Here is an 18,560-nt window from a genome sequence, read left to right as displayed (position 1 = left end):
AGGTAAGAGATTCTCTATATTTATATGGTGCTTAGGTATAAGCGTATGAATTATGATAGGTCCCCTCTTTCCTGGAGGAGAAGTATTTATATAGGCCTTTTGGATCTAGGGTTTAGGAAACCCTCACGGGAAGCAATCGCTCCCCTATGATTAGGAAAGACTGTTGACTATCTTTTTCTTAGGGAGCCATGGTGAGACTCCCTCTCACGAACTTAATGAGAGATAATAGTATTGTACACGTCATCTATCTCAAAGGTGAGCCCCCCCATGTTATGTGGAAATGTCGCCTGGACGAAATCACTCTAAAGGAGGATCTAGGAGTCGCCCTTGTTAAGGACCCTCCCAAATATAACATTACATAGTCCCTCAAGCACAAGGGCTTTGTAAATATTTTCAAGACTCCTATCATTAGTGAGGTACCTTAGTTTGAGGGTGAATCCCTCAGTTGAAGACAACCTTTTTAATGAGAGGCGAGCCCCTCAGATTTGGGTAAGTCCCTAAGTATAATGCGGCATTTTTAATGAGAGGCGAGCCCCTTTCTAGTCAAGTGTGTCTTAGGTAGCTAGGTGGTAGTGGGATATACAAAGTTTCATCTTGATTGTCCTCCAAATAAAAAAAGCGCGACTCACCCTCCAGCTAAATGAGACACCTACAACTAAGGGACTCACCCTGGCCACAAAGGTCAACCTAAGAGAAGCTTAAAATACTTCACCATTTGCAAGTCTTCGTGCTTGAGGGACTGTGTAGTGATATATTTGTTAAGACTCCTGAATAGGAAAACACATGTCATTCGATGGGGCATCTACCCCAAGGCGTGGCCTTTATGTGACACGGGGTTTTCCCTGAGAAAAGACGTCAATAGTATCATTTATCTAGTCCCTAACTGAATATACAGAGGCATGCAACAACTCTCGGGGGAATAGAATGTCAACATTTTCACCTAGTCAAGGGAGAACAGTTACTACTTCTTGAGGGTTATTTGAACCATAGATCCAAGAAGCCTCTATAAATACATCTTCCCTAGCAAAAGAGACATATCATAACTTACCCGGTATAACGCATAAACACAAAGTCTTTAATCTCACATGAGTTGACCCTTTCTCACCACCATACAGGATCTCTCGCCTTCGCAAACAAACCTTAACCATTATAAAACTATTAAGACCTATGATCATTCCTACTAATTTAAAGATACCCTACACTCCTATGCTTTTTAACAAGTCAAATACTTTGATGATGGTTGCAACCATCACAATTATATTTTGGTGACAATTTCAATCCGTAACAATATGGAGTTAAGATCCTCTCTATTTCTCAAAAGAAATGGAGAGTACAATTACAAAAGTATTGGTACATAAATGTATATATTTTTGAACTGTGACATATACTTTGTATAATTTGACTTGTGTACAATTGAAACTTTGATAATGGTATTCTTTATTTCTTTTGAGAAATGGAGAGGATCTTTACCCAACAAAATGTTACTGTTTGCAACAACTGTGTGACTGAGTGTTTAAACTGAAGCAATAAACCAATTTCCGTTAAAAACATAGGAAACATTGAAAGAGTCAAACTAAAATGATAAATTTTTCGAATATTTAAAGTTTAAAAAACTAAAATAGAACAAAAACTTAAAGAACTCGATGTGTATAACATTTGTAATTAACTTCAGGACCAAAATATAAACAAAAAACTTAACAAATCAAATGTGTAATTTAACCTTACAATAACTACCATTTTTATAGTTTCAAAGATTCAAATCAATTCCAGTAAATAAAGATACAAATCAATTAAAAAATCTATAATATATAAACGTTTTGGTTGTATTTATTGTTTCAATTTTTGTTGACAACTGTATTCATGCATGTTACTATAAACAGCATCCCCACCTAGAGAGTTCATGATAAAGTTCCAAACTAGTATCAAGTCTTTCATAACGCGACATGGAACAAAACATTAATAGTAATGTTAGTTGTTACTTGTTAGTATCATGAACACATCAAGTGAGAATGCAGAATGTCATAGGAAAGTTGCTAGATAGACAAGCTAAAGGATAAAACAGCATTTTAAAGCACCTGAACTCATCAAGTGTTGGCGCAGATTCTTTTTTAAAAGTAACACTGCACAGAAGTAGAAGTAAATCTAACACTTCATAAATGGTGACATTTTGTATAACTGTTGTTTGTATGGCAAGCAACACCAATCCAAACAATAGAACTCGCTAGTCACTACCTTGGTCTATGCAGGAATACTAATAACAGAGAGGTTAGATTATGATATTTTAAGAAAATTTAGTGGCCTGGTTAAATTACTTTTTGATCTATATCTATAAATTTTAGAAAATAAATCACACGGTGGAACAGATTCCTATAAACCATACATCCCATAAACCAATCAAATAATCAATTAGAAGAATACAACCTCGGCGTGTAAGCGTGTCATCTTTATGCATGAGTTGCCGACGGTCTGAAACAATCAATATTGCATAATCCAACTGATCTAACCATCCCCCCAAAACTGCAGCCACAATACATAAAAATAGTTAGAAACAAAACAAGTGTAAATAACATTAGCACATTCAGGTGCAGTTTTGTAAGTTACCGGTCAATGCTATTTCTAGCTTTCTCAGGAATGTCTGCTCCATTATTTAATTTGTCGGTGCGATCTACACTCTTTCTTGATTTATCTCTTTTATCCACTCCAGATCTTGATTTTTCTTTAAGGTCTGTGCTTATTCTAGACTTTTCTTTGAACTCAATACTTCGTCTAGAGTTTTCCCTTAGATCCATGCTAGGTCTAGGTTTCTCTCTGAAATCTTTGCTGTCCCGAGGTATGTCTAGTTGATCGGGAGCTGGTCCAGGTTCAGTTCTTTGACGTGAGGACTTCTCGATAGCTGCAATGAATTTCTTTAGGTGCTTTATATATTGAGGGTAAAGTTCTAGGTCACAATGATTTCCTCCTTTAACCCATAATGGTTCGTACTTTTCTTTACAATGTTCCCAAAGTTGCTTCCCGTGGGAGCAATCTACTACATCATCATCTGTTCCCTAAGAGACAAACCATACAAAGAACCATCTTACAAAATAGACATTGTAAAGACAATTAATTGCATTATTCAATTAGTTTAGGTGATTAACAAGAAAATTAACCAGATATCAAACTTAACTAGACCATTGAATATTTATGTCAATCATGTATATTTCCATATTTGAATGCCTAATTAAACATCGATTGAGTATGCATGATAACCATGATGATCTACACTTTCCCTCTTCTTTTAGTGCAAACAACATAGAAAGGCATAACATTATTTGTTATTTGAGTATTATGCTTTCCTGTTGTTGAAAAATAGTTCGATTTAAGAGCTTGAATGTATGAAAAAGTTGTTAAGAGTGATGATACCACCATGTACATGGTGAAAACCAAAAATAGTTCACTGTATCAGTTTACAAAGCAAGAGCAATGGAAGGCAATGGTAACTTGTAGAATACTTCCCGCATGGAATATCCAAGACCAAAACTTGATTTGAGTTAATCAAATAAAAAAAGTGTGAATGAAAGTGAGTGACCAATCAGGGGGGGAGGAGGAGACAGAAAAACCAAAATCTTCATAGCACAATTCATGTTATCCTCAAATTTAGCCAACCAATCTGCACATGCAGTCCCTTCTCTCAAGCTGTGAATGAAAGTGAGTGTCCAATCAAGACTCGTAAACCTCCTAATTTCACCCAAAACAATAGCATACGATACGATACTTGGTCAGATTTCTTCAATAAAAATGATGCTTCTAATTCAACTTTCTTATCAGAACACTTTAGAAAACTTGACACGGTGCTTGAAAAATACGTACAGGAAGCTCATGGAATCCACAACAATAATCAAGAATTTGTTAGGAACCTAAATGAGAATATGAAATAGACAATTACCTAATTGGTTGCACAAGCCACTTTATGTGTGAAGTGATGCCATCAAATTCAAAATATAGAAAAGAGGGAAAGAATGTGATATGGCTGAGTGAATTGGTGATCTGTTATATAATATAAGAGGATGGAAGAGAGAGAGAGATGGGCAGAGTGAGAATCATCTTCAACTCTGAGGAGCTTTTCTATGGGATTATAGGGGATATCTTTTGTAATATTTCTTGCTTTTTACACTAACCTTAGAATTTCTGTATTTTCTGTAATTTGGGTTTCTATCGGAATTTCTCAACGACTGAGAGCAAGATTTTGTAATCAAAATGGCTCCAAATATTACAACATATCAAATTATGCAAAAGTTGAAGATAATTCATAACAGAATTCTGAATATAGAATATTCTGTTTTCATTGGTTCTCAATTGTGATGATTAAAGTTTTATATAGAGAAGATATCATGTACACATGTGCAGGTTAGCTGTAACTACTTCCAATCCTGTGCACATGTGCAGGTTGGCTGTAAGTTGTAACTGCTTCTAATTGTACTATAAACCTATTATATAATATACTTCTCTTATAAATTATCAATACAGCTAAATAAGGTTCAACAAGATTATTACCAAGAATTATGAGGGTATGTATAGAAAACAAATGGGACAAATACCACTATATTACTTAAGCCATTGCATAAGTACTCGAAATTATTAGTCCATTATATACTTGTTTGAAATAAATATACATACTCACATGAATTACAAGAACTGGACAGTTGACCAAAGGAATTTTATCGATGTTCTGCAAAGAAAGCAAGCAAGAATCATTAAAACTATGTAATATGACATCAAAAAAACATCGATCCAAATCGAACATCAAAATTCACCAATGTAGAAGTAATAGAGATAAAACCTTATAAATGTCGAACCAGTAAGTCCGCTTCACAGGATACATGACTCGAAGGCCAGATAGGATGGGACTATGGAGAATGACAGCTCGAAGATTGGGTAAACGGGAAGCTAAATCTGTAGTAGGACCACTACCAACAGATTGTCCATACAGAATAATATCTTCTTCTTTGGCCCCATACATTTCTACCAAACATTTATAAGCAGCCTCTATATCTGCATAAGTGTTCTGTTCACTAGGCTGTCCAAAAAATTGCACATTGTTATCAACTTAAACATGATCTAGACATTGTTTTTTAATCATGAATTTTATTTGGTATATGTAAAATGAGAGTAAAACATTTCTATAAGGTTAACATTTGACTTTCTCTAAATAAAAAATATCCATAAAAATGAAACAACATCAACAATCAAGCCTTATCCCACTAAGCGGGGTCGGCTACATAGATCAACTTCCACCATAATGTTTTATCCAGGATCATGCTTCTATCCAAATCATTTATCTCGAGATCTTTCTTAAAACTTCTCTTATAGTATTTCTAGGTCTTCCTCTGCCTCTAGTTGTTTGACTTGTCTCCATCTAATCTACTCTTCTTACCACAGAACCTACAGTTCTTCTCTCCACATCCTCAATCCAACCTAGTCTCTTTTCTACCGTCAAACAAAAAATACTAGAGTTGTCAAGTCATAACTATCTTATCCGCCTAAAAAATCTTGTCAAAAATTGAAACATTACTTCCTTTCTGCTGTCAATAACAAAACAGTGAACTGTAAGATCCAGATTCCCCACATTGCCAAATCACCAAATACACACATTACTTGATATTCTTCGAGATCAATCGCCTTAACTTACAATTTCACATAATCATATTTAAATAATCTCCACTATCGATTCAAGATCTATCTACACATTATAAATACTAATCAAAATGTCTCTTATCTTAAAACTCAAAAAGGAAACTATTTAACAAACATGCAAAAGGTACATTATATATAAAATCACTACCCAAATCAAAATCACACTTTACAACCATATGCAAATTAAAAAAAGCCATATTGCTTACCTTCCCAGAAGATTGACCATACCCAGAATAGTCATAACTACAAAAAAAAAAATCAACATTAAAAAAAATCAGAAATTAACCTAAAAATAACAACAAGAATAATAATATACAATTATAATAATAAGCCAAAAAAAGAAAGCAACAATTTTAGTTGAACTTTTTTCCACAAATATAGCTTTAAAAACTAAAAAAAAAAAATATTAATAATTTTATGATGTTAACAATAATAGTAAGAGTGATAGTACTAAAGAATGGAAACACAAAAAGGAAGGCACGTGCTCGCACGTGGCAACATACCACAAGAGGTTGACTCGGAGGTGAATACTGAGTTCACTGAACAACTCGTACATCTGACCCAGATCAGCGGCGTTTCCATGAGAATACAGAACCGTAAGAGAAGCTGAAGTGTTCTTTATATACAAAGCAACGATGCTATTTGCTCTCTTCGTACAAAGCTTCAAAACGTCGACGTTTTCTCTAGTGGAAACTCCAGTGATCTTGTTTTTTCCGGTAGCTTCGTCAACTCCGATGCCGTACGACGGCGGATTCGGCGGAAAGAAGGCGAACTTCGCCGCCATCGACGACGTAACCGCTCCCATTGGATAGAGAAAATGGCAGTGATAGGGTTTTGAATTTTGATTTGAGTTTTTAGGAATGGAATGTTATGATTTAGAGAGAGAGAGATGTGGCGAGAAAAAAGGAAAAGTGCACGTGCGAGATGTGCGTGTGAAGGTGAAGGGACGCAAGGATGGCGATGTTATTGAAGGGTTGGGGATGGGGGTGTTGTTGGATGGTGACACGTGTGAGTTTTTCAGGGGTGTGTTAGTTACGTGGTTTTCGGAGTTTGTTTTTTGTCGTTATTGTTTTTTTTTTTTCTTTTTTGGTGTTTGTTAGTATTATTCATTTGATTGTTGAGTGACAGGTTGTAGTGTGATACTTTGCTTTTGATTGTTAGCTTGCTTTGAAAAGGAAAAGATAAAAGGAATTGTTGACTGTATAGATATCATTGACTATAGTGCACCGAGAAACTAATTTCGAATTAAATACAAATTCCTTAAAAGTATTTTTTTTTTGGGTATTTCGTCTATATACTTTTAAAAAAACAAATGATAACATCTTAATATTTATAAAATAACTCGATAATATGATATTAAAAATAGTAATACTTTATAAAAAAATTGTATAAATAATTAATTTTATAGTTTTATTAAAATTAATGTATAATTTTTAAGATAATAATTTTTTATTTAATTTTTAACTTATGCTAGTTAAAATACAAGTTAGCATTATAAAATTATAGACGCGTATATAAAACATATTTAATATTGAATGTGAAATAGTTCAACTATATAATAATTATTTTAACAAAAGTGATATATATTATTTTTTTATTAATATAAAATATATGATTATGCGTAGCAACATAATTCGTATTTATGGATATCCATCTTAATTCATTTCGAATTTGATAGGAAAAATTTGTTTTGATTGGGTTTGGATTTGAATTTGAATTTTTTTCCGATTATAAAATACAATGATGGGTTGGATAATGGGAACATTAGTACTCACCCCGACAGATCCTTAATCTCGTCTCATTTATTTAATTATGTATTTTATTATTTAGTTTGATGATTTATAATAATAAATATGCGGTTAATGTCTTAATAATTTGATTTGTATTTATTATTTAAAATATTGGGAAAAATAAATATTTTTATTAAAAAAATTGATTTTACTAATGGATGAGGTGGACGGGATACTCAAAACCAACTCGAATCTGTTTATGACGGGTTTGGATTTTAGTTCTCCATCCTCGATAGAGTTAAGACAGAGAACGTGAATTGTTAGAGAATTCACATTTGAGTTTATGAGAAGTAATGACATGCCTAAACATAACATTTAACTAGCTCATTTTTCTTTAGCATTATATAAAATCTACAAAATATTAAAAAATTATGATTCTTATGGATTATAACATCTTATAGATTTTCAAAGACTTTTAGATATACAACATTGATTGTTATATAAGGCATTTTGTTATCTTTAATTTATTATTTGGTTTTATTTTTGGTACGGCATCATATAGTCTGATCATGTAAGAAATAAATTTTGACAAATATAATCCAACCTTTAACAAAAGTTGACTTTAATTTTAAGTATAATTCCCTTTATGTCGACTATAGACAAATCTTGGAATATGAATTCAGAGAATTTTTGTGATGTATCTTCTTTGTCACAAGCCTATGTACTGTTTAAATTATCTTAAAGTTAAGTTAGTAATTGATATAAATTAAAATCTATTTTTGAATCTCATGGAAGATCTTTTTTTATTAACAATGAAATAAAGGAGTATTTATTGAGAATACAAGGAGGAAGATTAAATTCAAAATTAAGAGATAAGAACCGTCTTGATTCTATAATGAATCAATGGACAAATTGGTTAAAGGTTCATTATCAATATGTTTTACCTCAAAAGATAAATTAATCGGAAAATTATCTTTATTGAAGATTAAAGGGTAGTCCCAAATGTGAGGGAATTAAATCTACTCTTAGAATAAGAATTATTTTTTACGTTATTTTTACTTGTAATTTCTATGAGTACAATAGTAGTGATATTATTGACAATATAACAAAAGAGGTCTTTAGTTAGTGATTATTGTACGTGATCTCTAATATAATCCTAGAGGTGTGTTTATATAACCTTTTAGCTTAGTAAAATGTGAAGTTCCTTAAGGCTTTTTTTCTCAAATTTAGCTTGATCATGCTCCACTAGGGATCTTAGAAGGTGACCTCATTCTAAGGAAGTCTTGTGATGCATCTATCTAGCCCACGTGACGAGCACATGGTCAACTAGTTATATCTTATTTAAGACCTTTCATGTGTCCCACGTGACTACATTATATTGGGCCGAGATCATTTGTATTATGTGGGCTCTGAGCTACAATATTTATGATGGTTCACGATCCCCAATCATGAGGTTTATAACCGCGAAGTAGTTTGAGAGGAATATGATATTCCATAACCCTCAAGCATAAGGCATGTACGAGTGAAGTGGTTGAGGGGGTGATATGGCCTATTGACGATACTACACATGATGGTTAGTATTATATTATCAAACCAATCAAATCTATAGGATTGGAAATGCTTCAATTTACTTTCATCAAATGGTCTCTTATTCAAGACTATTAGTATCCTTCATAAAATGGCCCTGATTAAACTAATTGTCTTTATAAGGGCATTAGATCTGAATCGTCAATTTTGCACGTGCTTTGAAGCCATGCCATTGATTTTCTAACAAGACATGATGATTGTTGGCGCAAAAAATCCACCTAATCTACCTTTGCTTATATATTTTCAAGATAATTTGTCTTAAGATCTTCACCATTTCATATATTTGTAACATTTTCTTGGCCATTTATCCACCTATGTAGAAACTTCGATACACTCTTATACCAACCAAGTACAAGTAATGTTTCCTTCCATTTTCTCTATTCCATTTTACTTCTTAACCTTCAAAAGTTTTAACGCAGAGAGTTTGACAAAAATAGGAACATATTTGAACCCTTGAATCCAGAATAAGGCTCTAATTATGGAATCATTGTATTGATAACTCGAAACAAGTGGGCAAGAGTGTTAATTGGGATGTAATTAAGAGAGATTTATTCGGGAGAGACAATATTAGTGTTGATAACAGTTGTTGGTTCTAAGTGTTGGCAGCAATTTTGGTAAAACAAAGAGTGTTCACAAGATGTTATGTGTGATGTCTTAACATAAGATATCCTATGTACCTACTGGAGTTCAAGAACATGACCATGCAGGATTGTTTCAGAATGTCATACACAATGTCATGGCTTCTGATAATGTGTTCCTACTGGAGTTGAAATGGAAAAACATAAGTATGCAGGATTGTATCAGGATGTCATACACGATGTCATGACATCTGATGTTTGTATACCTACTGGAAGTTATAAAAGGAATTATGGAATTATGCAGGATTTTTCCAGGATGTCAGACCCGATGTCATGACATCCTGTACACAGAACATTCAGTGTGAATGTCTGGTGTTTTGTGATTGCACAATTAATGGCAATTTATGTATGATTGAAGATCTGATTTGCAGGTGCATTCAATCATGGATTACAACCTGATTTACTTATTTTCCAAGGAGATCTAACCAGCTGTTATGAAAAGATTTAATTGGAAAATAGATTTAGGGTTTCCAAGATGTCCAAGCCCAGCTGAAAGCTTCTATAAAAAGGGACTTAGAAAACCTGTTTTACAACACAACCAATACTGAGCGAAATATAGAGAGAGAGTTAGGGTTTGTATCTTGTTTAGTCGTAAGACTTGTAAGCCATTCAAGTCATCTTTTGATGATTGAATTGGACTGATTTGTGGTTGTAATTTGTCACTCTAAAGCTGTTAAGCAAGAGTGTGTGTCTACTTGATCAAAGTTGTGAAGCAAGACCAAGTGTGTGTCTACTTGATCAAAGCTGTGAAGCAAGATCAAGTGTGTGTCTTCTTGATTGAAACTGTGAAGTAAAATCAAGAGTGTGTTATTGAAAAGTGTTTTCTTTTCTTAAGGGATTGTTATTTAAGATCACAGGTGTGATTGTAAGGAAGTGAGTGGGTTCTCATATCTAAGAGTGCTTAGGTAGAAATTGCACGGGTAGAGATTAGGTGAGAAAGACTGTAACTTGTTGAAGTGTACGGAGAGTCTTTGAACTGATTCTATTATAGTGAATTTCCTTCCTGGCTTGGTAGCCCCCAGACGTAGGTGAGTTGCACCGAACTGGGTTAACAATTGCTTGTGTCATTTGCTTTACCATTCTTTATCTTTATCCTATTTGTGTTCTCAGATATTAGTGTCGTGACATTACCTTCTACATCTTATATCTGATACCAGAATTTCAATTGGTATCAGAGCAGGCATCCTGCTCTAGTTCTGGGTGAGATCTAGGGACAATACTTTCTGGTACAATGGAGAGAAATGGAGGATCTGTTCACAGGCCACCAATTTTGGATGGTTCTAACTTTGACTATTGGAAACCTGGAATGGTAGCCTTTCTAAAATCTCTTGATAACAAGGCTTGGAAGGTTGTGTTAACAGGCTGGGTGCATCCTGTAATTACTAAAAAAGGAGAAGCCACTATTGAGAAGAAGCCTGAAGAACAATAGTCCAAGGAGGAGGAGGATCTAGCCCTTGGAAATTCTAAAGCGTTGAATGCAATATTCAATGGGGTAGACAAGAATATTTTCAAGTTGATAAACAACTGTGAAGTGGCCAAAGATGCTTGGGACATTCTCAAGACCACTCATGAAGGCACCTCTAGGGTAAAGATGTCTAGACTTCAGTTGCTCACCTCCAAGTTTGAAAATTTAAGTATGAAAGAAGATGAAAATATTCATGAATTTCACATGAGTATCCTTGAAATTGCTAATGCCTCAGGAGCCCTGGGAGAGAAGATGACAGATGAAAAACTGGTAAGAAAAATACTCAGGTCACTCCCTAAGAGATTTGCTATGAAGGTGACTGCCATAGAAGAGTCTCAAGACATTTCCAACATGAGGGTTGATGAGCTAATTGGTTCCTTCCAAACATTTGAGATGGGATTGAATGATGGTTTTGAAAATAAAACCAAAAGCATGGCCTTTATGTCAAACACAGAAGAGGAAAAGAGTCAGGAGATTGATGAAGATTTGGCCAATGAAGTAGCAATGTTGGGAAGACAGTTCAATAAACTGTTGAAAAAGATGGATGTAAGATTTAAGGCAAATGTCAAGAACATCTCATCTGACATCAATAAATCCAACAATGCTGGAAGAAGAGCAAGATCAGATGAGAAGCCCAAAGAAGGAAAAGAGGTACAGTGCTATGAATGTGATGGGTATGGACACATCAGGACTGAATGTGAAACCTACCTCAAGAAGCAGAAGATGAGTCTTGCTGCCACTTGGTCTGATGAGAGTGAAACAGAGGAAGTTGTAAATCTTGTGACTGCTTTGGCAGGAAGATGGGGATCTGATGATGACTCAAGTGATGATGAAGTAACCTTTGAAGAGTTGGCCTCTACTGTCGCATCCGCGAAAAAACAACCGGCGGGACTCAAATAAAAACACAACACAGAGCCGCCACTGCGCGTTATTTATCCCAAGATAGGGAAAGGAAACGCTCAGAGAAACCTGGAAAAAGCATGGTCTCGCGACCAAAGAGAAAGGGTAAGGGAGTCGGTTACGCAAGGGGAAGGTATTAGCACCCCTCACGTCCGTCGTACTCGACGGGATCCACGTTCTAAGAAAAGAATAGGTTGCTAAAACATCACACACACACACGGGGAACGCAGGTGGGGTTAAGAGAAGGGAGCTCGATAGGACATCGCGTCCTATGCCTACATATCTCGTCTGGAACGAGAATCAGAGCCACTGTAGTTCGGCTTACGCACGCCAAACAACACAAAACGCACAAACAGATGGCAAACATGGAGCCCGACAACCACTCGATGGAATTACGTCAGCATCCGAACCAAAACATGCACAAAACGGCAAACATGGAGCCCGACAGCCAATCACTGGACTTACGTCGGCATCCGAACCAAAACACACAATCAGATAACAAGTAAACACACGCAAAAAAAGAAAAAGGTTGCCCGGAGTGGTCTCGCACGACCACCTGCCTACATACCTCGTCTGGAACAAGGATCAGGGCGATGTAGTTCCCCCTAAAGGGAAAGGAAAATCTAGCCAGAAACTGAGGGAAGACACACTACCAGGGAGCTGGACTCGAGCCTAGTGTTGTCATGCATCGTTATCCTACGTTCAGGTTTCTACCTACTTGCACCACTGCAATCTAATCCTATCCAGGAAAGAAGCAAGCATACAAGCAAACAAGCATTTCAAGCATTCCAATTAAACATGTCAAACAAATATTCACATAGCACGCACTATAGCCAATCAAGAGGGCTCAAACAATAGGTGTAACTGCCGAAGCAATTCATCTGTACATGGGTGTTAGTCGCTCTTAACCTTGCCATTACGAGGCTAAGGTGAAGCAGATGAGAGGTGAAGTGAGGATGAGACCTCACAGCTCTTATCCCTGACCAGGGAGAGCTTCAGACAAAGGAGCGTGGGTCCAGAATGGAGGGACCCTTCTACGCTCAAAGACTCTGACTCGATTGTGCAACAGCACGAGATCTTGGGTTTGTGTCCCAATGCATCAACACACAGCAGTGTGAGCAGAGGGACGACTCACAGAATAGTGGGGGATAGATTTCATATCCCTACCTTCCACCAATTGCCTCAGAGAGGACTTCACCTGCTTAGGCACAATATTAAACAATCACAAACATCGCCTCTTAAGGAGGACTTCAGACAGTTTGCCCGGCCAAATAACAAACCGGGTCTCCAGACTACATGAAGAATAGAAGTCCTACCTCAAGTGGTTTAAAAACCAAGCAGCAGCAAGCAAGTTCTTAAAGAACTGTAAGCAACTAAATGTACCTGAAAACAATCAAGTATCATCAGTACTCAGACAGACAAACATAAACAGCAAATGTTACTCAGTCAGACTATACAAGTCAATGCATAACAAGGCAAGCTATAAGCTCAAGCCTAAGCTTCACAACCTACAAAACAAAGTTATGTTAGTGTACAAACATCCAACAAACTCAATTGAATTAACTTGATTCAATCTCCTTGAGCATTGTGCTTTTTATCCTGAAAAATCAAGCAAATGTAAGAAACTAGACCACTAGGCCAAGCCTAGGGTCCAAAAATGGCAAAAATGTCTAAACAGCAAGGGATATTCAACCAAACTCAAATTAATGTCAAACAAGAGCAAATGCCATTGATCCCATGTTTATATCATTCATCATATTCACTTTATGCACAAAACAAGTCAAATTGGTTCAAATGGAACATCAAACATCCAACCAGAATAACTTCAATCAAAAGCATATCAAAATAATTCCAAAAATCCTCAAATAATTTACACCTAAACAGGACATATTCAAGGTCTAGCATGTCAAATTTTAGCTCAATTGGACAAAAGGAACTATGTCAATGAAAATCAAGAAAAACAGACACAATTATATGAGCCAAATCACAACATCAACACATGCATTCACTTCAAAAATCCATAAGTCAATGAAAACAATTAAGAAATGAATGGGACCAAAAGCATAATGTCCTATCAGGTGTCTATAACCAGCATACCAAATTTCATGCTAATTTAATACCATATGAGCATTTCACAAGGATAATACAAACATGTACCACATGAACTTGCACATTTGACCAACAGAGATGAAAAATATCAATCAAATTGAAAATGCCACATAAAAATCCAGAAATATTCACATAGCATCTTAACATATTCATGAACATCCATGCAAAATTTCATTCCATTCTAACAAGCCTATGTCATGAAAATAAATCCAGAAAGTTGACCTAGCTAGGTGTGACACAAATTGTCACACCTGGATACAAAAATTCATAACTCAATCACCAGGTATCCAAAATTCACAAAATGTACATGTAAATCACCATTAGCATGTCTACAATTACCACAAAAATTTTCAAGCATTTCTTTTTAAGTATGAGTATTTCACAACAAAAATGGCAAAACATGTCAAAACATACCACAAGTCAAACATCCCTAGGTCAAACCAATTTTCCACCAAGCACAATTTCTAAAATCATGTCCATAAAATTCTACAGGGAAAATGGAAGCTATAGAAAAAATCCTCACATTTTTTGGGTTAGCCAATTATTTTTTATGATTTTTCTAAGATTCATGTGATTTTTTAATAATTATTTAGTGTGAAAACGAATTAAAATAAATTACAGTGGCATTATTGTAATAATCCAAGGCCAGTCCAACTCATTTATGCGGTGGCGACATTCTATTGGTGTATAAGGGAGGGAAACACCTTTTCAAAATTTCCATGCCACGAAACAGATCAAACAAGAAAAAACAAACTACAGGAAGTCGTCTTCCCCGCGCCAACAACATGCTCCTCTTCTTCAAATGCGGTTCCGCTCAAATCTCAACCAAAACGCGCAAATCATATACCATTCTCTTCGTCTCCTAACGCACATCACTAATATGCTAACGATTTTTATCAATTTCCACTGTACATCACGAATCGAGCTTGGAAAGGAATGAACACAAAACTACAAATCAAGATTTCTCTTAACTCACTCAATCATTTCATAAACCGCAAGTTTCACGCTAACCTACGATGAACGATCTACACAATGCATATAACAATTTACAAAACCGTGAGATTCGAATTCGCACCTTTGTTTGATGACAGTTGCGATTCGTGATGAATTTGGATGTGATTCTTCAAAACAGTCCAAGCTTGATGATAGGGAAGATGAATGGAGGTGTTAGCCTAGCTCGAATTTGCTCCAATTATGAGAAATTCCAATTCACCATTGTTGAGCATACTTTGGACAGTGGTGATTCTTGAGCTTTCTTGATGCCAATTGCCAAAACAGTTGGAGAAGGAGATGAATGGAGATTAAATCAAAAAGAATTTTCGAATTTCATGGAGAATTGGAAGAGATTTTTGAAATTTTCCTTGATGTGTTATTGAGAGAAATTGATGAATTTGGAGAATTTGAGATTGTGATTTTGGGAATTGTGTATTCTGTTAGAAGTTAGTTAGGATTAACAATATATATCCCAGCTTAATCCATGCTTAATCACTTCAATTAACCAAAATGCCAATGATTAACAAATGTGTCATTTTCAAGCCAAGGGCAAAAATGTACTTTCATATGCCAGCCAATGCCAGCTCATTGACAGCTCACACACTCTCAAAACACCTGTCATGAGCTGTTGCCACTTGTTTCATGTGCATTGGATGAGTATTTTGCATTTTCCACATATGATGGCACTTTGTTCATTTTTCCAAGTCCATTTCAAAAGTCAATTCTCAAACCACAAGGCCTTGGCATGTTATGAGTATTCCAACAATTTTCAAATGTCATTTGTGAAGTGTTGCAAAAATCCCCATTCCAAAATTCTCATTATTTCTCAAGTTGGACAATTTTGCCCCTAGACTTTTAACTGTACAGTTGAAATTTGACTTTTTGCATTGACCATTTTTGAAGAAATCCAATTATGCACCATGAAAGTACATGTCAAATGGAGTTTATGCATATAAAGAACATCCAATTTGGACACTCCATGTGGAAGTTATGCCCCTCTGATTATGGGTCATTTTTGAAATTGACTGGACCATAACTTGCCAACCATACATGGGATTTTCAAGTTCTTGGACTTTTTAGAAAGGTGAGAACACGATCTACAACTTTCATGTTGAACAAATTTTCATTTGAAGCTTCCTTGGACATGTGGTCTTGAGGTCAAAAACTTTCCATTTTTGGAAACTTCTATTACAAGTCACTTTCTATTTTTGGCAGTTTTTTGTCTGACTTGATTTTCTCCATTCTTGAGCTTTGCAATGTCAAATAACACTTGTTCCAACATGAATGAAGTGTATCTAACTCATTTCCACCTCCAAATCCATCAAATCAAGCACAGTTGACCACCGTTGACTTTTTCAACTGATAGATGAATCTGGCCATGCATTGATCAATCTGAGCCCCAATCCTCTAATGAAATGGCTCAAGGATGAAACCCTAGCCTCAATAAGCTTCATAAAACCATGGGATGATCCCCATATCCATCATAAACCCCATCTCCTAGTCATGCCCTGATTGGCCCAAAGCAACTGATTAGGGTTGACCAGTGGTCAAAACCCTAATCTCAAGGAATCTGCTTCAACTCTTGATGAAATCAAACCATGATGATGATGATGAATCATTGCAATCAAGATGAAGACCAACATCCTTTGAGAATCATGAAACCCTAATTTGGACCTCCACATCCTCAGATGATTAATGACCAGTCCAATAAAACCCTAGCTTGCACTTGGACTTCCTCATCTTCTGAATCAAGACTTGGGAGAATGGCTTGCACAATGTGACCACATGATATGCAATATGCAATGACTAATGACCTAAAAATGATATGTAATATGTTATGCTAGTCCCAAGAGAGGAGGGCAAATTTTGAGGTGTTACAGCTGCCCCTATTCAATCCACTGTGAACCTGTCGATATGAATAGCCTCGGCTTTCAGATGATCAGGATGAAGAGTGATTGAATACCAAGAACAGACGAACAATTTGCACTCTGATGGGAAAATAATTAACAACGCCTGTCAGAATCGGCGAAGAAGCAATCTTGAAGAAAAATCCGTCCAGGACGGAGAAAACTCGGCTTGAACCCCAAAACGTAAACGTCGACCTGGATACCAAAATAAATGGTAACACAGGGATAACCATGGCCTGAACACCACTCATCCGCTCGGGATTATTATTCTCTTCTCTTTTTATGCTTTTCTTGAACCCTGAAATTTTTCTGCGCAAATGATCCTCGGATCTCTGCATTTGAACCCCACTCTCCTTTTTGCCAAATAATGAACCCCATTCTCCGATTTGAACCCCAGTCGCCTGACGATAACTCGCGATCGCCAATATGAACCCCGTTCTCCAGAAAATGCCTCAACATTTCCCTTTCTCCATTTGAACCCCATCTCCAGAAAATGCCTCAACATTTCCCTTTCTCCGATTGAACCCCGTTCTCCAACTTCTTGTGATAATTCCGCTGGCAACGCCGGAAATAACACCAAACCACTCTGAGGGCGACATGTCAGAGGGTATACCTTCACAAAAGAAGGTAGCATGTGTATCTCTTCCTCAGAAGACACCTGTAACGACCTCCATTGGCCTCAGCCAGAGTCTAAGGTAACACATGAACAGAAGATAATCCTAAGGACCTCATCCCGGATACAATCTTCAACTTCAATCTTCATTTGAACCCCAGAAAATGCCTCAACATTTCTTTTCTCCGATTGAACCCCGATCTCCAGAAAATGTCGCAAAACTTCCCTTTCTTCATTTGAACCCCATCTCCAGAAAATGCCTCAACATCTCCTTTTCTCCATTTGAACCCCGGAATCCAATCTCTCGTGATAATTCCGCTGGCAATGACGGAAATAACACCAAACCACTCTGAGGGCGACATATCAGAGGGTAAACCTTCACAAAGGAAGGTAACATGTGTATCTCTTCCTCAGAAGACACCTATAACGACCTCCATTGGCCTCAGCCAGAGCCTAAGGTGACACATGAACAGAAGATAATCCTGAGGACCTCATCCCGGATATAATCTTCAACTCCAATCTCCATTTGAACCCCAGAAAATACCTCAGTATCTCCTTTTCTCCGTTTGAACCCCAGAACATGCCTCAGCATTTCTTTTCTCCATTTGAACCCCGGAACATGCCTCAGCATTTCTTTTCTCCATTTGAACCCCAGAACATGCCTCAGCATTTCTTTTCTCCATTTGAACCCCAGAACATGCCTCAGCATTTCTTTTCTCCATTTGAACCCCAGAAATCGCGCTGATCGCGTAACGTCCTTGTTTTCACTTCCATCTCTGTCCGACGGAAGCATTTTCTCCAATATCGCACTACTGGGGAACACTGCTGATCTGACGTCATGATACCAAACTCCTCAGAGTAACACTTTCAACCAGACACTGACCAATGACTGGGACAAACCTCGACGTTTACTGGACACCGAATGATGATGTTTACAGGACATCA

At 36.4% G+C, this 18,560-nt stretch overlaps 1 protein-coding gene across 1 annotated transcript; it reads right to left on the bottom strand.

The window, feature by feature from the left end:
• Positions 1-2,131: 2,131 nt before the first annotated feature.
• Positions 2,132-6,630, bottom strand: LOC127128712 (uncharacterized). Its single transcript, XM_051058089.1, has 6 exons — positions 6,177-6,630; positions 5,880-5,916; positions 4,820-5,056; positions 4,661-4,708; positions 2,602-3,047; positions 2,132-2,517 (listed from the first exon to the last, which is right to left on the bottom strand). Exons 1-6 carry the CDS (start codon positions 6,476-6,478, stop codon positions 2,445-2,447), a joined length of 1,143 nt encoding a protein of 380 aa, XP_050914046.1. The 5' UTR covers positions 6,479-6,630; the 3' UTR covers positions 2,132-2,444.
• Between the last annotated feature and the right edge of the window lie 11,930 nt (positions 6,631-18,560).

This window comes from Lathyrus oleraceus, chromosome 3, assembly GCF_024323335.1.
Source record: "Lathyrus oleraceus cultivar Zhongwan6 chromosome 3, CAAS_Psat_ZW6_1.0, whole genome shotgun sequence".
NCBI classification, from domain to species: domain Eukaryota; kingdom Viridiplantae; phylum Streptophyta; class Magnoliopsida; order Fabales; family Fabaceae; genus Lathyrus; species Lathyrus oleraceus.
This window is presented reverse-complemented; position numbering and strand designations above follow the sequence as displayed.

What these genes read in the sequence shown, in the direction of transcription:
- LOC127128712 (XM_051058089.1), bottom strand. Translation starts at nt 6,478, where the DNA reads ATGGGAGCGGTTACGTCGTCGATGGCGGCGAAGTTCGCCTTCTTTCCG. An exon ending in CTCCGAGTCAACCTCTTGTG is followed by an intron (nt 5,917 to 6,176) that starts GTATGTTGCCAC and finishes TTTTTTTTGTAG; the next exon opens with TTATGACTATTCTGGGTATG. An exon ending in GCTAGAAATAGCATTGACCG is followed by an intron (nt 2,518 to 2,601) that starts GTAACTTACAAA and finishes TTGTGGCTGCAG; the next exon opens with TTTTGGGGGGATGGTTAGAT.